The sequence below is a fragment of the Phocoena sinus genome, chromosome X (genome assembly GCF_008692025.1).
Source record: "Phocoena sinus isolate mPhoSin1 chromosome X, mPhoSin1.pri, whole genome shotgun sequence".
Lineage (NCBI taxonomy): Eukaryota > Metazoa > Chordata > Mammalia > Artiodactyla > Phocoenidae > Phocoena > Phocoena sinus.
In genome coordinates, this window is record NC_045784.1 from 18,573,850 (window position 1) to 18,593,237 (window position 19,388).

General features: G+C 48.9%; 3 protein-coding genes and 1 long non-coding RNA gene across 4 annotated transcripts in view; 3 read left to right on the forward strand and 1 right to left on the reverse strand.

The window, feature by feature from the left end:
- The window catches only part of MBTPS2 (membrane bound transcription factor peptidase, site 2), a 99,588-nt gene extending 87,754 nt beyond the window's left edge, over positions 1–11,834 (forward strand). Inside the window, exons 18-19 of the transcript XR_004348030.1 lie at positions 5,617–5,735; positions 10,642–11,834. The gene's annotated coding sequence lies outside the window, so the exon portion shown is untranslated. The remainder of the gene's footprint in view (positions 1–5,616; positions 5,736–10,641) is intronic.
- On the reverse strand, positions 10,986–13,037 carry LOC116747803 (centrosomal protein of 78 kDa-like). The gene is given in 5 exon segments (XM_032620343.1): positions 10,986–12,082; positions 12,084–12,200; positions 12,286–12,616; positions 12,740–12,962; positions 13,020–13,037. Coding segments are annotated over 5 exon segments (837 nt in total). The 3' UTR covers positions 10,986–11,934.
- Positions 13,038–13,917: 880 nt separating this feature from the next.
- Positions 13,918–15,128, forward strand: LOC116747395. The gene is made up of 3 exons (XR_004348031.1): positions 13,918–14,050; positions 14,155–14,339; positions 14,803–15,128. It is a non-coding gene; the product is annotated as an uncharacterized LOC116747395 (long non-coding RNA).
- Positions 15,129–16,932: 1,804 nt separating this feature from the next.
- SMS (spermine synthase) overlaps positions 16,933–19,388 on the forward strand; it is a 52,889-nt gene continuing 50,433 nt past the window's right edge. The window contains exon 1 of the mRNA XM_032620288.1: positions 16,933–17,139. Coding sequence (XP_032476179.1) covers positions 17,091–17,139 — 49 coding nt within the window. The 5' untranslated portion in view covers positions 16,933–17,090. The remainder of the gene's footprint in view (positions 17,140–19,388) is intronic.

Here is a 19,388-nt window from a genome sequence, read left to right on the forward strand (position 1 = left end):
ACAGCAGTAAGTTTCTTTTGTCAGTTACATTGTGATCAGATGTTTAACTGTGACTTTTTAAGTCTTTCTGTCATTTATAGACAGTTGTTGTACTCTGATAAATCTCCAATTATCCTGGGGAACTGGGTAAGAAATTAAAGAATCTTAAGGAAACCTGATGCTTCATCAAAAGTTTAACAAGAGGATTAGTTACTGAATGGGCTGGTGAATATAGTTGTAATGTTTATGTTTCTATCTGAAACATTACAAGCTGTTAATTTGTGTTTTCCAGATACAAAGAAACCCTTCCCCTCAAGCTAATTATGACTTACAGCAATTTGGTAAATTACACCTTTGTAAGCAGAATTGACACATTTCTCTTTTCTCTCTACCTGACCCCTCCAGAGATTGGAAACTCTTGGGTTCCCAGCAGCTTTATCAGATAAATTAGAAAGGCCACCTCCTAATAGGTGCAGGAATCTGAAGGTATTTTTGTGGACCTTAAAAAGGGAGGAATTCACCTAAATCTGTGAGGCAGAATCTGTGACAAGCCCTTGGCTTTGCTTTCCTGGTCTGGGGAAGCCTTTTATCAATTAATCAGACTTAATTTGCAGACAAATTAATCTTGCTTTGACTATATTGGTAAAAATGAGGGTAACTTTAGACAGAAAGTGATGCTTCAATGGACATCAAAATCTAATTCTGTTTATTGAGGTCTATATTCACTAAGACTCACTTCTTGGATAGTTTTTGCTGTTATGTTATATTGTTGTAAAGTTTTAATTGAATTATTAAAAGGACATTTTAAGTTTGTTTCTGAAGCTGAACTCGGTAATCTGTCTTTGGACGAAGCTCAGATGCTCCATGATCTGCAACCGGGAGGTTAACGCCAGGTTATGGTCATTTAAATTTAAAGGCAACTTTATTTGGGGACAATTAAACCATACCAGAGATAACCAGCCTAGTAACACTAGGAAACTGGGCTGGGTGCCTTATGGATAGTGCCAATATATTATTTCCCTTAAAGATAAAGATTGGTACAGAGCAGGCTAAGAAAACCTGGGATATACTGGGCTGCACCTAATGGAAATTCTTGACTTAAATTCTTACTTGTGAGCTTACTAATACTGCTAGCTATATTATTTTTTTAATAAATAAATACATTTATTTATTTATGCCTGCATTGGGTCTTCGTTGCTGCACACGGGCTTTCTCCAGTTGCAGCGAGCAGCGGCTACTCTTTGTTGTGGTGCACTGGCTTCTCATTGCGGTGGCTTCTCTTGTTGTGGAGCATGGGCTCTGAGCTCACAGGCTGCAGTAGTTGTGGCATGCAGGCTCAGTAGTTGTGGCTCTAGAGTGCAGGCTCAGTAGTTGTGGTGCATGGGCTTAGCTGCTCCACGGTATGTGGGATCTTCCCGGACCAGGGCTCAAACCTGTGTCCCCTGCATTGGCAGGCGGATTCTTAACTACTGCACTGCCATGGAAGTCCCTATATTATTTTTTATATTGAGTGTTTTACAGAATTGTTGCTCTTTGTATTACCAAATGTGTGATTGAACCTCTGATAAAATGATGACATATAGTTCCATATAAGATCAGTGATGGTAATAGTAACTCTAGATATGGGAAGAAGCAACAAGAGGGAGTATTTTCGTGGACCATAAAAGACTAGTAAGACAGGTGGTCCAGAGATTTTTGGCTACTGTGAATAAGGCCTAGTCTAGTAATAGCACATTGAGTGGCCTGTCAGTGAAATCTTTGCCCGACCTGGGAATGATCATTCCTAGCACCATGGGACGAAGTGGTCATGAAGTGCCCCCGAAACCGTGGTTGAATTTATGACTCTGAAGGGGCCCTGCCAAATGAAGACTGTCACTTTGCCGTATGCTTATGCAAGGATTAGGTCAATGGCCACTGCAGCCACTGACCTTAACATACCCTGAAAGGAGTTCAGGGTGGAGATCAGGAATGAGGCACTCTGTGCTCTGGGAAAAACTGGTAGAACAGGCCTGCAGATCGTTAGATACTTTCAGGAGAAGACTTTATGAGCCCAAATTCTTCCATCTTCTCATATCTAGAAAAGCTTGAAAATCATTAACAGTGACATCTGCTTTGGCCATTAAAGAGAGAAGTGCAACTGAAAGTCAAAATGGAGTAGCTGTGATTCAGACATCCAAGGTAATACTAGGTGGCATTATGGACATGATTTCAGACAAGTCCTTGTATTGCTAAGAACTTGAGTTTTCTGAGCTGTGTCACACTTGGGATGCCACCAGCCATTCGCAAAAAAATGTCTGCTGGCAGCTGGTAGCTGCAACCTTATGGTTTCAAGGTATCCTCTTGTAACTACTAAATTTTTAGAAAATGAAATTGTTTTAGATCAGATAGTAGTAGAAAAAAGAGATGTGTAGTGGCCAATAGCTCCTGTTATGTACATATTAATACCATATCTGAAGTTAAAACCTACTTAGATTAGATAAGAATAAACAACTGGCTACCTGGTTACAAGTCTCCCCAAAGTGCGAGGTCCAGACTGGGTTTCCGGCTTACTCTTCTGAATTCCTCAGGGAATGAGATTTATTTTTTCTCTTAAAATTCCAGTTGTCACTCGTCCAAATACTTCTTTTTTAAATTATTTAATTAATTAACTTATTTATTTTTGGCTGCATTGGGTCTTTGTTGCTGCGTGCGGGTTTTCTCTAGTTGCAGCGAGTGGGGGCTACTCTTTGTTGTGGCGCGCAGGCTTCTCATTGCAGTGGCTTCTCTTGTTGTGGAGCACAGGCTCTAGGTGCATGGGCTTCAATAGTTGTGGCACGTGGGCTCAGTAGTTGTGGCTCATGGGCTCTAGAGCACAGGCTCAGTAGTTGTGACGCACGGGCTTAGTTGCTCCGCGGCATGTGGGACCTTCCTGAACCAGGGCTTGAACCCACATCCCCTGCATTGGTAGGCAGATTCTTAACCACTGCACCACCAGGGAAGTCCCCAACTACTTCTAATTGGGTCTATTACACCAAAATGGCGGACCAAGGGATTGAGATTTTAATTTTTTTTTTAATTTATTTTTGGCTGTTTTGGGTCTTTGTTGCTGCGCGTGGGCTTTCTCTAGTTGTGACAAGCAGGGGCTACTTTTCGTTGCGGTGCGCAGGCTTCTTAGTGCGGTGACTTCTCTTGTTGCGGAGCACGGGCTCTAGGTGCGTGGGCTTCAGTAGTTGCAGCATTCGGGCTCAGTAGTTGTGGCATGCAGGCCCTAGAGCATGCGGGGATTGAGATTTTTAATCATACAAGACTCAGATCCAGGACTTGGAACTCAGAAATATTTCCAACTCGGTGTCTATTTTCCAAATTGAGGCGGGACTAGTCCCCCTTTTAGCAGGGAGTGGCCAGAGCTGTTGTACCCCAGTTCCCTGAATTGAAACTGAGCAGGACTCTGTTGGCTCTGGAGTACAAATCCTTTCTGTGTCACCTATTTCTTGTTTGTAGGAATAGGCTTCATTCAGCCTCCTTGACCTTCCCTGAGTTCCAAAGAGCAGATTCAAACAGTTGCTAATCAGGGAATGGTGGGGATATAGAAACAGGGGAGGAACAGTCAAGTGATGGTATGGCCTTGGGGCAGGGTCCTGGTTCCTCCTCAAGGAGTATGCATAACAATCTCTCTGAGTTCTTCTGCAGGAACTAAGGCCCCCACCCAGGTGAAGCATGGTAACTTCAGGCTGAGCACAAGACTCTTGGAGCACTGCCCTGTTACCTCACTACCAGCTGATCAGAAAAAAGTCACAGACACTGCAGCTCTCACCCCAAATTTTGCCTTCCTTTTCTGGGCCCGGCAATGACCATCCTGTTCGGCCTCCTGTTTGGCCCTTGTCTATTTCAGCTGCTAACAAGGTTCATCTCTGATAGGGTCCAACAGTTTCAGGCTAAACTGTTGTTACTACGAGGGTGAATGCTGATTTGGGGCACAGAATACCTCGATTTAAATCAGGTGGAGAGAGTGGGACTTCCCTGGTGGCACAGTGTTTAAGAATCCACCTGCCAATGCAGGAGACACGGGTTCGATCCCTGGTCCAGGAAGATCCAACATGCCGTGGAGCAGCTAAGCCTGTGTGCCACAACTACTGAGCCTGTGCTCTAGAGCCCGTGAGCCACAACTACTGAAGTCTGTGCACCCTAGAGCCTGCACGCCATAACTACTGAGCCTGTGTCCTGAAACTACTTAAGCCCATACATCTAGAGCCCGTGTTCTGCAACAAGAGAAGCCACGGCAATGAGAAGCCTGTGCACCGCAACAAACAGTAGCCCCCACTTGCCGCAACTAGAGAAAGCCCGCATGCAGCAACGAAGACCCAATGCAGATCAATCAATCAATCAGTCAGTCAGGTGGAGAAAGACTTCTATTCCACTAGGCAGGACTACGCCCACTCTCATCAGGAAGTAGTTACAGAAGAAAGAGACCTCTGCCCCAATTCCCAAGAAGTATCTTGAGTATGATGTCTCTCTGGGGGAATTGTTAGGGGAACCACTGACTGAAACCACCTGCCCTAGCCAGGCACCATAGTAACCACTTACATGAGTTCTCTTACAACAGGAGGTCCTGGTAAGGAATGCGGAACTAACAAGCTACCACCAACCAGAAGGATTTGGGAAAGGTCAAAAGGAGAGAGGAGACACCAGTCCATATGTCCTACCAACCTCCCAGAATCCTTCTCGCTGGAACCCATCCTGGCTGAGTGATGCACACGCCACCAGGAAGGACCCTGAGTCAGAGTGATTGGCCAGAGACAACCAGGAAACTAACCCTATTACCATAAAACCCGAGGCTGCGAGCCATGTAGCAGAGCAGTTCTCCTGGGTTCCCTTACCCTGTTGCTCTCCACCCGGGTCCCCCTTCCCAATAAAGTCTCTTGCTTTGTCAGCACATGTGTCTCCTTGGACAGTTCATTTCCGAGTGTCAGACAAGCGCCTACTCTCAGACCCTGGAAGGGACCCCTTTCCTACAACAGATTGATTGGGAGAAGGAAGGATTAACTACTTGCATCAAGTAAGGAGAACACTGAGGATCTTTCCCAAAGCAATGTCTCCCCAAACACCAAAACTGGGGAAGTTTTAAGCTAAGGGTACATGCATATTTTTGAAGGGGTTTGGGCAGAGGAGACTATAGCATAGAATTGGGGTAAAGGTTGACAGAGTCCAAGCTGTAGTTGAACGAAGTCTTAAGGGTCAGAAAAGATCAACATCCTCATTCCATCCTCCATCTGGGTGGGGGGGTCTTAGTTCCCACAGAACTCAAAGATATGTATCAGATTGTTATGTATATCCCTTAAGGAGGAACTAGGACTCTGTTTTATCTCTGAACTATTGTTTCTTGACTGTTTTTCCTTTGTTCCTGCATTCCCTCACTTCCCTTAAAATCATTAATTACTGAGACCTGTTCAAGGGCAAGCATTGTGGCCAGGCTTAGATCACAAAATGGCTTAGGCCAAAGATGGTTTCTCTTATGTCAAGAAAGCCGTGCCTGGTTCTCTTTCTCTGGGGACTCCCTATCCTACCTGCTTACAGTCCTGGTCCCTGAGCCTTCATTTCACTAAGAAGCATGTAAACTTGAGCTAGTCCCTCAAACTTTCTGGATTTTTGTCCCATTAGGGAAGAAGTGTTGGCTGGAGAGAAACTAGTTCCAGTTGGAGGGGCGCTAGCATGCTGCCACTAACGCGAGGTGGAAAGTTCTTCACTGGGGAGCTGACTGCTGTGCTGTGGGAACACAGGTGAGCAAGGAAACGAGCAATCAGCTCTGGCTGGATCAGGTGTGGCACCTGAGCTGGGCCTTCAGTGCTCATGCGTGGGCTTTTCCACTGGAGAAAGCAGGTGTTTCAGGTGAGGACAAAGACCCAAGTGTCCGGCAGGTGAAAGAGCATGGTGCTGTCCAATGGCGGCTCATAACCAACCCCACTGCAATCAGCTTCTGGGACTACCTCTGACTGTTGAGTTGTATCAAATACATTTAAGACAAGTGGACCCTCTGTGGGCTTTGGAAATCTTTTAGCTCTACTCTAGGGAAATGTTAACTGAAATGGGAGTTGCCCTGTAAACCCCAGGTACTCACCATTTGGACTGGGGCAAAGGAAACTACCAGTTAAACATAAGTCTTAACTCACTAATAATAATAACTAATCGTTCCATGGTGTGTTCTATGTGCCAGGCACTGTTGAAGTGCTATACTTCTATTAATTTATTTAATTCTCAGAACAATCGTGTGAAAGACATGCTGTTGTGTTACTTCCTTCACAAATAAAGAAAGTTAGAAAAATTAGATCATTTGCCAAAGGTCACCTGCAAGGAAATGGGAGAATCAGAATTAGAATCCAGGCCCCCCTGATCCTAACCATTCTGCAGGCTGCCTCTCTAGAGACTGAGGAAGTAAGCAATCAATGTTACAGAAAAAAAATAATAAAATAAAAAAATATATATTTATATATATATCATAATTTTTTAATCGAAGTATAGTTGTTTTACAACAGAAAAGTATATATTTAACTAGCACTAACAGTTGAGAATTTAGTCACATCTTTGAGTATAGCTGTAGGAAATGCTGCCTTCAGATGAGAAGCCAGGGCATTACTTTTGGGACCAAAACATGCTCTATTATTTGCTTTGGTAACAATTTTGATTGTGTCATTATTTGAACATAGGCGGTTAAGTAATGCCTTACAACACTTCAGTCTCCCCTCCCCCTAATGCACCATTCTTTGTTGGAAATGAGAGGAAAGAAGGAAGTGGAATGGGTTGGACAGCATTTTACTTGGAGCAATGTGGGCTTTGTAAAGAGTCTCAAGCGGAGATTCTCTTAAGAAAGCCTGGACCAGTGTGTCTTCTCAGGGCTGAGTAATGGAGCCTCAGGCTGCCAACCTTCCCTCTAAGTCAGGCTTTCTCAAACTGGAGGAACCCTTTGGTGGGGCGGGCGGTGTGCGGACATATCTCAGGGCACTGCGATTCTGCAAGGGTGAGGAAAGTGGCTGCAGGGTAATAATAGGAATCTACTTCTCATCCTTTTGTGTTCTACATGCTAATTCTAAAAGGGTCAGCGGGAGGCTTCCCTGGTGGCGCAGTGGTTGAGAGTCCGCCCTGCCGATGCAGGGGACACGGGTTTGTGCCCCGGTCCGGAAGGATCCCACATGCCGCAGAGCGGCTGGCCCGTGAGCCATGGCCGCTGGGCCTGCGCGTCCGGAGCCTGTGCTCCGCAACGGAAGAGGCCACAACAGTGAGGGGCCCGCGTACCGCAAAAAAAAAAAAAAAAAAAAAAGGAAAATCTGATTTATTTGTAATGAGATGGATAGACCTAGAGTCTGTCATACAGAGTGAAGTAAGTCAGAAAGAAAAAGACAAATACCGTATGCTAACACATGTATATGGAATTTAAGGGGGAAAAAATGTCATGAAGAACCTAGGGGTAAGACAGGAATAAAGACGCAGACCTACTGGAGAACGGACTTGAGGATATGGGGAGGAAGAAGGGTGAGCTTTGACAGGGCGAGAGAGAGTCATGGACATATACACACTAACAAACGTAGTAAGGTAGATAGCTAGGGGGAAGCAGCCGCATGGCACAGGGATATTAGCTCGGTGCTTTGTGACCGCCTGGAGGGGTGGGATAGGGAGGGTGGGAGGGAGGGAGACGCAAGAGGGAAGACATATGGGAACATATGTATATGTATAACTGATTCACTTTGTTATAAAGCAGAAACTAACACACCATTGTAAAGCAATTATACCCCAATAAAGATGTTAAAAAATAAAAAAAATAAAATAAAAGGGTCAGCGGGGACACAAATGAGGATTATGACTGGCACTCAGGGTGCTGGCTTGAAATGTCTTGCGGAAAACCTATTTTGTCATTTACTTTTCTTAAATAATCATCCAGAGGGGTCTACCAACAAACTCTTAAGGAGGTTCTGAATGGGCTGTGAACTGCCTGGCACCCTGGGGGTCAGGAATACAGTTTGCCCCGGTATCTGTAGAGGATTGGTTCCAGGACCCCCCGCCCCCCTCAGCAAAATCTGAGGATGCTCAATTCCCTTATATAAAATGGCCTAATGTTTCCATTTAACCAACCTGGGCATACCCTCTAGTATACTTAAAACCGTCTCTCGGTTACTTTTTGTATTTTGGGGGGGGGCGTGCCCCAAGGCTTGTAGGATCTTATTTCCCCAACTAGGGATCGAACCTGGGCCATTGGCAGTGAAAGTGCAGAGTCTTAACCGCCAGGGAATTCCCTCGGTTATTACTTGGTTACTTATAATACCTAATATAATGTAAATACTATGTAAATAATTATAAATACAATGTATATGCTATGTAAATAGTTGCCAGACAGAGGGAAATTTAAGTTTTGTTTTTAGGGACTTTATGGATTTTTTTTTTTTTTCCCGGTACGCGGGCCTCTCACTGTTGTGGCCTCTCCTGTTGCGGAGCACAGGCTCCGGACGCGCAAGCTCAGCGGCCATGGCTCACGACCCCAGCCGCTCCGCGGCATATGGGATCCCCCTGGACTGGGGCACGAACCCATGTCCCCTGCATCGGCAGGCGGACTCTCAACCACTGTGCCACCAGGGCAGCCCTGGAATTTGTTTTTTTAATATTTTCAATCTGAGGTTGGTTGAATCTACAGATGCGGAACCCACGGATTTGGAGGGCCAACTGTAGAGGTGAATGACTGGGAAGAGAGTGGGGAAGTCCAGAGTGGGGAACAGAGTGGGTTGGCTGTCACCATCATCTTCCTTTCCCGACATAGGACTCCTGAGAACTGGGTCTCTGCTTGGGGTCCTTTGGGATGTTGAGCATGATGCTCTATTCCTCAGTTCATTTCAAAGGACACAGATATGGAGCACCTGCTGTGTGCCAGGCACAGTGCTAAGCACTGGGAACCCAAGGATGAAAAAGAGTCCTGAAGGAGCTCAGTGCCCAGAGTAGGGTGTGCCTTAGTAATATCAAACATCCTCATCAGCATAGCCATTTATTGAATACTTGTCATGTGTCAGATACTGCCCTCTATGCTTGTCATATAGTTATTCATTTAATCCTCACAACAGCTCTACTGTTATTAGCTCCATTTTACAGAGAGGGGAAACAGGCACAGAGAGGTTGGTGAACCTATTCACTGTCACACAACTAGTAAGAGATTGGGTCGGGGTTCAGCCCAGAAATTGGTGGAGATAGGCGATGGCTCCAGAGAGGAGGGGGGCAGGACACCCTATCCAATCACACGCTCCGTGACGGGGAGGGGGCGCCTACTGGTGGGAGGCAGGCAGACTCACACACCTCCGGTTTGGGGAGTTATAAGAAAAGTGGGGGCGGGGCTTCCCTGGTGGCGCAGTGGTTGAGAGTACGCCTGCCGATGCAGGGGACACGGGTTCGTGCCCCGGTCCTGGAAGATCCCACATACCGCACAGCGGCTGGGCCCGTGAGCCATGGCCGCTGAGCCTGTGCGTCCGGAGCCTGTGCTCCGCAGCGGGAGAGGCCACGGCAGTGAGAGGCCCACGTACTGCAAAAAAAAAAAAAAAGAAAGAAAGAAAGAAAAGTGGGGACACTTTGAGACAACAGGCAGGGCAATCAGAGGCAGCACCATGAAGGGGTGACTAGCCAGACTCTGGAGCCACCTGCCTGGGTCTGAGTCCTGGCTCCAGCACTTTCTAGCTACCTAACCTCTTTGTGCCTCAGTTAATCCATTTGTAAAATGGGGATAATTGCACGTACCTCTTAGGGCTATTGTAAGGATTAAATAAGTTAGCATTCGAGGCTGAGAGGCTGAAGAATGCTTCTTTCTGGGAAAACCACAACCATGAGGCTGGTTTCGCAGCTGCCTTCAATTTGCTCCTTTTTGCAAACATCTCACTTCAAGTCCACCCCATCAGGCATTTACTTGGAATTTGCTATAGGTGATGAAGTTCACTTAATAAAAATTTCTATACAGCTTTACCTGACAAACTTGGTTTGGCTACGTCTTTTTTTTTTTAATTGAGGTAAGATGTACATAACATGGAAGTAGCCATTTTACAGTGAAAAATTCACCGGCATTTAGTACATTTACAATTTGGGGTAACTGTATGTAATTCCAAGACATTTTCATCCCCCCCCAATAGGAAACCCTATACCCATTAAGCAGTCACTTCACTTCCTTCCTTCTCCCAGCCCCTGGCAAGCACTAACCCAATTTCTGTCTCTATGGATTTACCTATTCTGGACATTTCTAGTGGAATCATACAGTATTTGTCCTTTTGTGACTAGCTTCTTCCACTTATCATAATGTTTTTGAGGTTCACCTATGTTGTGCCATGTATCAGTACTTCATTCCTTTTTGTGGCTGAAAATAGTTTGTTTATCCATTCATCTGTTGATGGAAATTTGGTTGTTTCCACCTTTTTGCCATTGTAAATAGTGCTGCCATAAACATTTGTGTACAAGTTTTTGTTTGAACACCTGTTTTCCATTCTCTTGGGTATACACCCAAGAGGGGAATTGCTGGGTTGCATGGTAACTGTTTAACGTTTTGAGGAACTACCGAACTGTTTTCCACAGTGGCTGCGCTATTTGACATTCCCACCAGAAATTCCTCCACATCCTCCCCAACATTTGTTATTTTCTCGCTTTTATTTTATTTATTTATTTTTTTTGCAGTACGCAGGCCTCTCACTGTTGTGACCTCTCCCGTTGCGAAGCACAGGCTCCGGACGCACAGGCTCAGCGGCCATGGCTCACGGGCCCAGCCCCTGTGCCGTATGTGGGATCTTCCAGGATCGGGGCACGAACCCGCGTCCCCTGCATCGGCAGGCAGACTCTCAACCACTGTGCCATCAGGGAAGCCCTTTCTCGCTTTTAAAATGTATTTATTTACTTGTATCAGAGCCAGTCTCATGGCTTTATCTATTGGGGTTCACACTGCTTTGGGGTTTGGCAGAGGCACTCTTCACTTTGCACTGGAATCTCCCATTTTTTTTTGTTTGTTTTTGGTTTTTTCTTTAAGATGTTTTAGGACTTTAATGTCCTTCACACGGTCAACATAAAACACTGACAATGGATGAACAAGAGGGGAAAAGACTCTTCAGCAAAAATCTTCCCGAACTCACGGCATCACTGGTCAAACACCAGAAAGAGAACAGTCACGTGAAGAAACAGTAAGGGAATTTAACACAGATTTTTAGTTTAACAGCATAACTGAAAAACAAAACCAACCAACCAACCAACCAACCGTTCTACCCACTGAAAGGAAAGTAAAAGTGAATCAGGGAGCTTCCAAATCTTGTGAAGCAGCTTAAAAAGGGAGAGGGGAGGGGGAATGGGAGGCACACAACTGTTGAGAACGTAACACTCTAATGCACAAGGTCAAGGATCCTAACAAATTCTGAAAGTCTCAACATATACCAACAAGAACCATATTATTAGAAATATAAAGGCAGAGATATAAATGCATAGAGATATAAGCTATTTGGTATTAAAAACAGACCTTGCTATATAAACATATAGTAAGTCACTTTTATCGCTTTATGAGAATAACCGTATAAAGAAAGTCCAGAAGACCCCACTGCTGTCATCTTGCAAAGGATCAAAATTCAGCACCTAGAGGGCCCCACCCACCCTCCATGCTGTGTGTCTGTGTGTCTCTAAAAACAACAACCTGCAATTTGCATATAATTAAACCCATAGGCAGCTTTGAATATGAGATCTAGGCAGAAAAAGTAGCAGCAAAGACAACAGTAGCTGGAATTTGGTAGAAAAGCAAGAGAAGACTTTTTAAAAGCTTCCAGTTCAAGTCAGAATTAAGGTTAAGTTTCAACAGCTTGGGATAGCTGTGGATGTTTTGCTGTTCTCTGTGCCCTTTTAGGGAGATCATATTGAGTTCAAGAGCTTTGTCGACAAATCTTTTTTCTAAAGCATCATCTCCTTTGGTGTTGCCAATGTGGAATGGAATATTCATCTTGCTTCCATTCTGGGGCTCCACTGGACATCAATTCTAATAGTAGCTTTTCCTTTTCGACCACTTTCCAAAATTAGAGTTCTCTTCTTCTGTCTAGCAGCTTTGGATGGTTCCTTCACCGATGGAGAAGTTATCCACTGGTACAACAAGTGGATTTTTTCTTACATCCAGAACGAGCAGAGTTCCGTTGGTTTCAAGGGCCTTTAGTAAAGCCTTTGCTCCTTCACTGGTGAGGCCACACTGCTGCAGGTCAAGTGCTTTTGATGAAAGACAAAAGGTCACTTGCTAACTCTACAGATTTAACATATAGACAACTCTCATTTTCTCACGTGTGGAAGAGTCCTCCAAGCCACAAATCCTCACTAAGAGATTCTTCAGAAGCACTTGCACCCAGGTCACCCATGAGCATGTCGCAGTTCAGAGTGATGCGCCTCAAACCAGCCATACAGTCAAGATCAGGTCTCCTGGAATGGAGATTCTCAGCCCAGGTTTCTTCATGCCTTCTGGTAGTCAGATACTTTAAGGTCTTGGTCATGTGATCTGCTCCCTGCCACGTCAGATTACACCCCGTGAAGTTTACTGTCTTAAGAGTGTTAGAGTTCTTTACACCTTGACAAATAACTGTCTCGCCCAGCCGTCGCTGGAAGAAGCTCTGGATACAGATCGGGGCAGAGGGTGCTCAGGACCGGCGCCCAGTCTACCCCGCGGAGGCGGTCGCCGTTAACTCCAGCAGGCCCTCCTTCAGGGAAGCGCGCAAGGCGGGCAGAGGCACTGAGTCCTGCAGCGCGCACAGGTCCTCACAGCGCGGGAAGAAGTCGGCCGCGGTGTCGCAGCGCAGCTTCACCGAGTGATCATGGCCCGAGTGCGGCTTCGGGGACGTTGGCTGTGGACACGATGCCCACACCCGCCTGGGGTCCCCGGCTCGCCTCCCGGCCCCTCGGGCGCTCACGGCCCGGGGTCTGCGGCCCCGCAGCGTGCGCAGGACCCGCGTCGCAGCCAGATGACGCAGGGCCACGAGCCCCAGCTAGGCCAGGCCCTCCATGCCGCGCTCCTGCGCTGACTCCCGCGGCGATTCGCCGGCCCTTGGCGCCAGCCTCATGGACCTCCGCGCGCGGGGCTGCGGTTCAAACCGGCAGGCCTCCCGGGTTTTTATATATTTAGTTTAACAATCCAATGCCTGAGCTGCACCTGAGTCCGGGCCCAGGTAGCAGCAATAGCTTTTAAAGCTCCCTAGGTGATTCCAGTCTGCAGCCAAAGTTGAGAATCGTTGTATCAAAGATTCCAGGCCCCTCTTGGTTATACGCTCTTTTTAATCAGAAATTTAAATCGTGTTTAACTAGCTAGGCTAGGCCCACATTCATCTGAGAAATGGTGGGGTAGTGATGGGGGAGTGATCCAGATATCTGTCAGACATTGTAACCCTAACAAACAGCTAAGGCCAGTTCTTTTTTTTTTTTTAAGAGAGGAAGTGATTTCACCACAGCTGCACACAGGGGGCAGGGAGGCAGAATGTCTCCTAGGGTCCCAAGTGAACTGGTGAAAAAGCAAAAAACAAAACAGTAGAACAAACGGCTACTGGGTAGTGCTCGCCCCTGCCTCCCCCCCACCTCTCTTCACAAGAGAGGTTTGGACTGCGGCCCCATAGAATGGCCTGTGCATTCTTTCAGCTGGGGAAGTTTCCAGATAGCACCCCAACTTCCCTGCCATGGCCACTGTCTTCTCCTTTTTAACAGAAATCTCTTCTGTTTTCCATTCTCTTCTTCCCAGGAGGTAGTTATTGTTGCTAACTGTGCAGGACAGTGTGGCTCTTTATCTGAGGTTTTTTGTTTGTTTGTTTGTTTTTTGTGATACGCAGGTCTCTCACTGTTGTGGCCTCTCCCGTTGCAGAGCACAGGCTCCGGAAGCGCAGGCTCAGCGGCCATGGCTCACGGGCCTAGCCGCTCTGCAGCATGTGGGATCTTCCCGGACCGGGGCATGAACCCGTGTCCCCTGCATCGGCAGGCGGACTCTCAACCACTGTGCCACCAGGGAAGCCCCTCTCTGAGTTTTTAAAAACTGTTGCAGACGTGCAAGTTGGCCTGACTGCCAATAAGCAGATGGGTCCATGTGAATGTGAGTTTTGGATAAGTGTAATATCTAACAGCAAGTAGGATTTTGCTAAGAGGTCACTTTTCCACTCTAAGTATTGACTTCAGCTTATTTTCACCGCCCTCCAGCCACTCCCCCCGTCCTCAGGAGCACCTGCAATGGAACAGCCGTATGCCATGGGGACCCGCGGGGCATCACAGCGAGAGGGGGTCAGGAAGGACCACACGTAGCAGTGGGGCCTGTGTCTGGTGCTTTGGGGAGCGTTTAAGGAAGCCGGGTGTCGCTCTGGATTGGATGCTGTCAGGAAGCGGGGGTGAGTCCTGATCAGGCGTCTTAGTCTTCTTGCCCGAGAAGCGGGGAAGACCAGACAAAGGCTGGGATTGGTGAAGAAGCAGCAGTCTCTTCTAGGAGCCAGGACCCAGGGACGTTGGGTGGGTGACTTTGGTGGTTTGGACAAGTTCCTGCTTTGTCCGTGTTTTGACATGATTACGGAGTGGTCTTGTTTTTGTTCCGTCCTATCCTGGTCACAGAGTGGCCTTGTCTGATGTCAGGGTTGTGGGGAATTGTTTATGTTCAACAGGAGGGCACCTGGCCAGCTCCTGCTGGATGCCAGGTACTGCTTTTCTCTGTCTCAGGCCTCCTTTGGGCCAAGAGCAGACGAGGGCAGGCAAGAGGACATTAATCCATGATATCTACATTTTCACCATTGCCAAGATTTTGTTGATGAGGAAATGCAGGCTGGCGTTGGGTAAGTCTCTCCTGCTTTTTTGTTGCAGGATAAGTTGCTGAATTCTCTGATGTGATAACAGTTGCACAGGATACACCGGTCAACTCTAACACAAGCAATTCCCACAAACAAAGTGATTATTCGTCCTCTAACAGGCCTTGAAGTCAGGGGCCTAGATTATAAAACCCAGGGAAAGAGAACACGTTCCAGAATCCAAATAGGTACTCACAGCCCAGTTGGAGGTATTTACAAAGGCCTCAAGCCCTTGATTCCTGTCCATGTCCTACCTGTAACAGTCTCACCAGGATTGTGTCATTGGTAGGTAATACAGGCACTGTGAACATGCTTAAAATTACCCAACAATGCCAGCTCCATTTCAAGGCCCATTTATCTCTGATGCTGTGCTAACATTATGAAGCGTTAGGGTTTTGTTGTGGCTTTCTGATTAGTTAATGGCAGAGTATCTCAGGGACTTTTATCTCCGTCTATTTTGCACCCGCAGAAGCAAGGCGGGGCACTATCGCTGGCCACTGCCACCTGTCCTGGAGGACACGAGCTGCTGAGCAGGACCGGCTACATAATTTGCAGGCCCAGTACAAAATGGAAACACGGGACCCCTTGTTCAAAAATTATTCACAATTTCAAGACAGCGAGAGCAGAAAGTTAAAGCAAGTGCAGGGCTGTTCTGAGCCTGAGGAGGCCTGTGGAGCCTTGCTGCCCCTGCAGTGTGGCAGACAAGGACAACTGGGTTCCCGGGGACCTGACTCTGGAGGAATGACCAGAACTGGAGAGCATCCCAGGAAGCAAGCAAGAGCTGCAGTCTGAAGAATAGAGACTGAAGGCTGAGATAGCAGAAGAGCTATGGAAATTGAGGACCCTGGGATCCACAGAAGAAAGGAAAACATGCAGGGTAACAAACAGGTGGCCTGGGCTGGAGAAAATTAATGTGGGGGCTGAAAAGGGGCCCCGGTTTTTTTTTTTTTTTTTTTTTTTTTTTTTTTGGCGGTACGCGGGCCTCTCACTGTTGTGCCTCTCCCTTTGCAGAGCACAGGCTCCGGACACCCAGGCTCAGTGGCCATGGCCCACAGGCCCAGCCACTCCGCGGCATGTGGGATCCTCCCGGACCGGGGCACGAACCCGTGTTCCCTGCATCGGCAGGCGGACTCCCAACCACTGTGCCACCAGGGAAGCCCGGGGCCCCGGTTCTTAACAGGATGGTCTATTAACAGACACTTGTGAAGACACTGCCCAGTTCCTGTGGAAAGGTGAAGGACTCAGCAAAACAGCCACTAGGGACTGTTTGCAGGAGAGATTAAGCTTAATATCTAGGTTCCTCCTGCGCTTGTGGAGGTACAAGACTTCACTGATCTAGACTTTGTCCAGCCATTACAGCAATTCCTGAGGAGCCTGGGAGCGCCTAGAGAGGCACAGAGGACTGATGGGATGATGGAGGCATTTGCCCAGTGATACTGTCAGTGTCATAAAGAGGGCTTTAGTGGCCAGACACTGATGTTCTCTCCTTTGTCGCATCTTGTTGATCACTAGCTACAACCCCGAAGTCAAAGACAAGCTCACAGCGAAAAGGTTCACTGCCACGAATGTAGACATCAGTGCTGGACGAGCAACTCTAGAAGCTGTAATTTCTCAAGTCAACATTAACAACGTTTTCCTCTCACTTGCTTCTTCCCCATTCCCATTTTTCGCAAAAACGTAGGCAACTAACTTGAATACCCAAGAGCTTTCTGTTCTGTGCCGAAACGCAGAGCCGGCCCTGGCTATAGATAATGTAAATGACAATTCTAATAGATTAAATTGTAGCATTTGAAGAGTTAAGGAAAAGGCGGCAGTACTTTTAGACTCCAGGGTGGTTCCCAGCATTTTATTTTCTTGGCTTGGCCAGGAAATCAGAGGGGCCTGGGCTCGGGGGGCCGGTCTGGGGGAAGCGCAGGGGGTGGGCCCCCCGGAAGTCGTGCTGCGTGGTTTAAACCTAAGGTGACCTAACGGATGGCGGGAGCGCCCGCCAGATCCTCGGCGCGGGGCGCGGCCATTGGTGACGCACGCCGGGGAGCACGGCGCCCACGTTTCCACAGTTGCCTTAGCGCGGCCTCACACGCTGCGCTCGGAGTTCGGGGCTGCGGGCGTCCTCGCTTCCTCCCTCCCGGAGGCGGGCCCGACCCCGCCCCCGCTCCCCGGGTGGCTCCCCGCGGTCCCTCCTACCTCCTACCCTCAGCCTCCCCGGCGCGGCGCACTCCCCGCCGGCCGCAGCCTGACACGCCGCGTGGCCCCCCAGTCTCCCCGGCCGCCTCCCCCAGGCATGGCCCAGGGCCTCGCCTCACTATGGCAGCAGCACGGCACAGCACCCTTGACTTCATGCTCGGCACCAAAGGTGAGGGCGCGCGCCCGCCACCTGCCCCGTCGCTCCCGCCGCCGGGCGGATTGGGGCCGGCGGGGCCGGGCGGGGCGCGCGCCGCGGGCCGAACAATGCGGACGGTCGCGCGGCCCCAGCCCCGGCGCTGTCGTCTCCCAGGCTGTCGCTTGCACCGGCGCCCGCGTGGAGGCCGCGCTCTTGCTCCCGCCGCGCTCTGTCCCGGCGGCAGCGCGGGGCCCGGGAGGGCCGCGCTGGCTCCCTCTTCGACCCCGACCGGGCCGCCCTCCGGGGCCCGGGTCGCCCACCCGCGCCCTTCGCGGGTTCGGCCGCCCCCGCCGGGGGTCCCCTCGCGCCCTGGGCGCGGGAGGAAGAGTCCGGGTGGGGCGGGGGGCGTGCGAGGGGCCTGCCCGCGGGACCTTTCCACGTTCCCCGAGGCGGGTAAATTCCCCCGGGGGTGGGGGCTCCCCTCGTGCGAGCCGGGCCTGGGGCAGGACCGCGTCGCGCTCGCAGAATTCTCAGGCGACCGCGTAGGAGACAGATCCCCCGGAAAGGGACGGGGCACGGGAAAAGGAAACGATGATTATATTATTATTGGGTGGGGGGTGAAGTCCCAGCGCGGGAACTGTAACTCTCCGAATCGGGGAGGCTCGGAAGACTGCGAGCCGACCAGAACAGAGGGCTGGGAAAGTCCGGACCGACTGCGGAAATTGTGGAGAGGAAGGGTATTTTGCATCCTTTTTTCCTGGGTGCGTCTAAGGGGGGGGAGGGGGAGGGGTAGGACTGCTGGTCTTTTTTCTGGTGGATTTTTTTTTTTTTTTTGCCGGGCCCAGCGGCATGCGGGACCTTAGTTTCCCGACCAGAGATCGAGCCCGTGCCCCCTGCATTGGGAGTGCGGAGTCTTAACCCCTGGACCGCCAGGGAAGTCCCTCTGGTGGCTTTTAAACCTGTGAGTGCCGCAGACTTGAATCTGCGCTTCCGGTTTGTCCCACTTGGAGCGTCTCACCCAGGTCTTGCTTTTTCACCGTCTTCCTCCAATTGGCTGGAGCCACCTTTTCTGTTACCATTGAAAACATTACTTTCACACTTTCTTTCTCCCCTGCCCCTTTTTTTAAACTTCTGAGTACTCACTTTGCATGTTCTCCCCCAGTTTAAAGGATTTCCGAAGGCATAAGATGAGGGGGAAGAAAAAAAGACCTTAGGGATTTGGACAAGACCTAGTTTTCTGTCCTGTGTTGATTGGCTCTGCTTGTGACTTTGGCTTTATTTCTCAACCTGTCCAGCTGCTTCTTCCCTGTGGTAAAAAAGGGGAAGGATAGGGCGCACTTCGTTGGGCACCCCCATCCCCCAGGGCTTTTAATGTTAATGGAGTTGCTGGAAAACGCTACAGGGTTGTGAAGTAATATCAGCGTATTTGGGTGGTGGGGAAGTGACTAGGAGAAAAAGCATTTCTTAGTTCCCTCCTTTCTTAGGTGAGGCTGGAGGGAAGGGAGGCGGCTGGGGAGAATCAGGAGATGAAATGGTGATTGGAGCTGTAAAAGGTTTTTTTGAGTAATTAGCCTGCCAGTTTCACTGGGAGGGTGAGGCGTGAGGGAGAAATAGTGGTTCAAAGCCACTAAGCTGCTGAGTTGAGTTTCTGGTGGCAGTCTTGTGTGAGCGCTCACCTGTACTTATTGAGTGTGAGTTTTCCAGGCTCTAAGCAGGGTAACGATGAGGCCGGAAGATTCCTGCCCTTCCCTCAGCCTGAGTGTCCTTGCCTGAAGCCTTAAACAGCTTGCAGCTAAATTCAGGTGTTGTCTGTTGAAATGGGTGCTCCCAATGGACTTCTGCGTTCTATTGTAGAAGCGGGGAAAACCTTCCCTTAATTGTATGAAGAAAAAGGGAGAGAACTTGAACATTTTGGGCAGGCACCGGCTAGAGAGGGAGAGAGAACCATGGACGTGCAGTTTGGAAGGGAGCGGGAGAAGCCGGCGGGTTCGAAGTTGCCGAGGTGTGGAAGTGGCATCCAAATAATTTAGTCGTGTGAAGAGAAAGTAAAAAATAATTGAGAATTCCCAGTCACTCTTTTTTTTTGTCTGCGTTGGGTTTTCGTTGCTGCGCGCAGGCTTTCTCTAGTTGCGGTGAGCGGGGGCTACTCTTCGTTGCGGTGCGCGGGCTTCTCATTGTGGTGGCTTCTCGTGTTGTGGAGCACGGGCTCTAGGCGCGTGGGCTTCAGTAGTTGTGGGTCACAGGCTCTAGAGCGCAGGCTCAGCAGTTGTAGCGCACCGGCT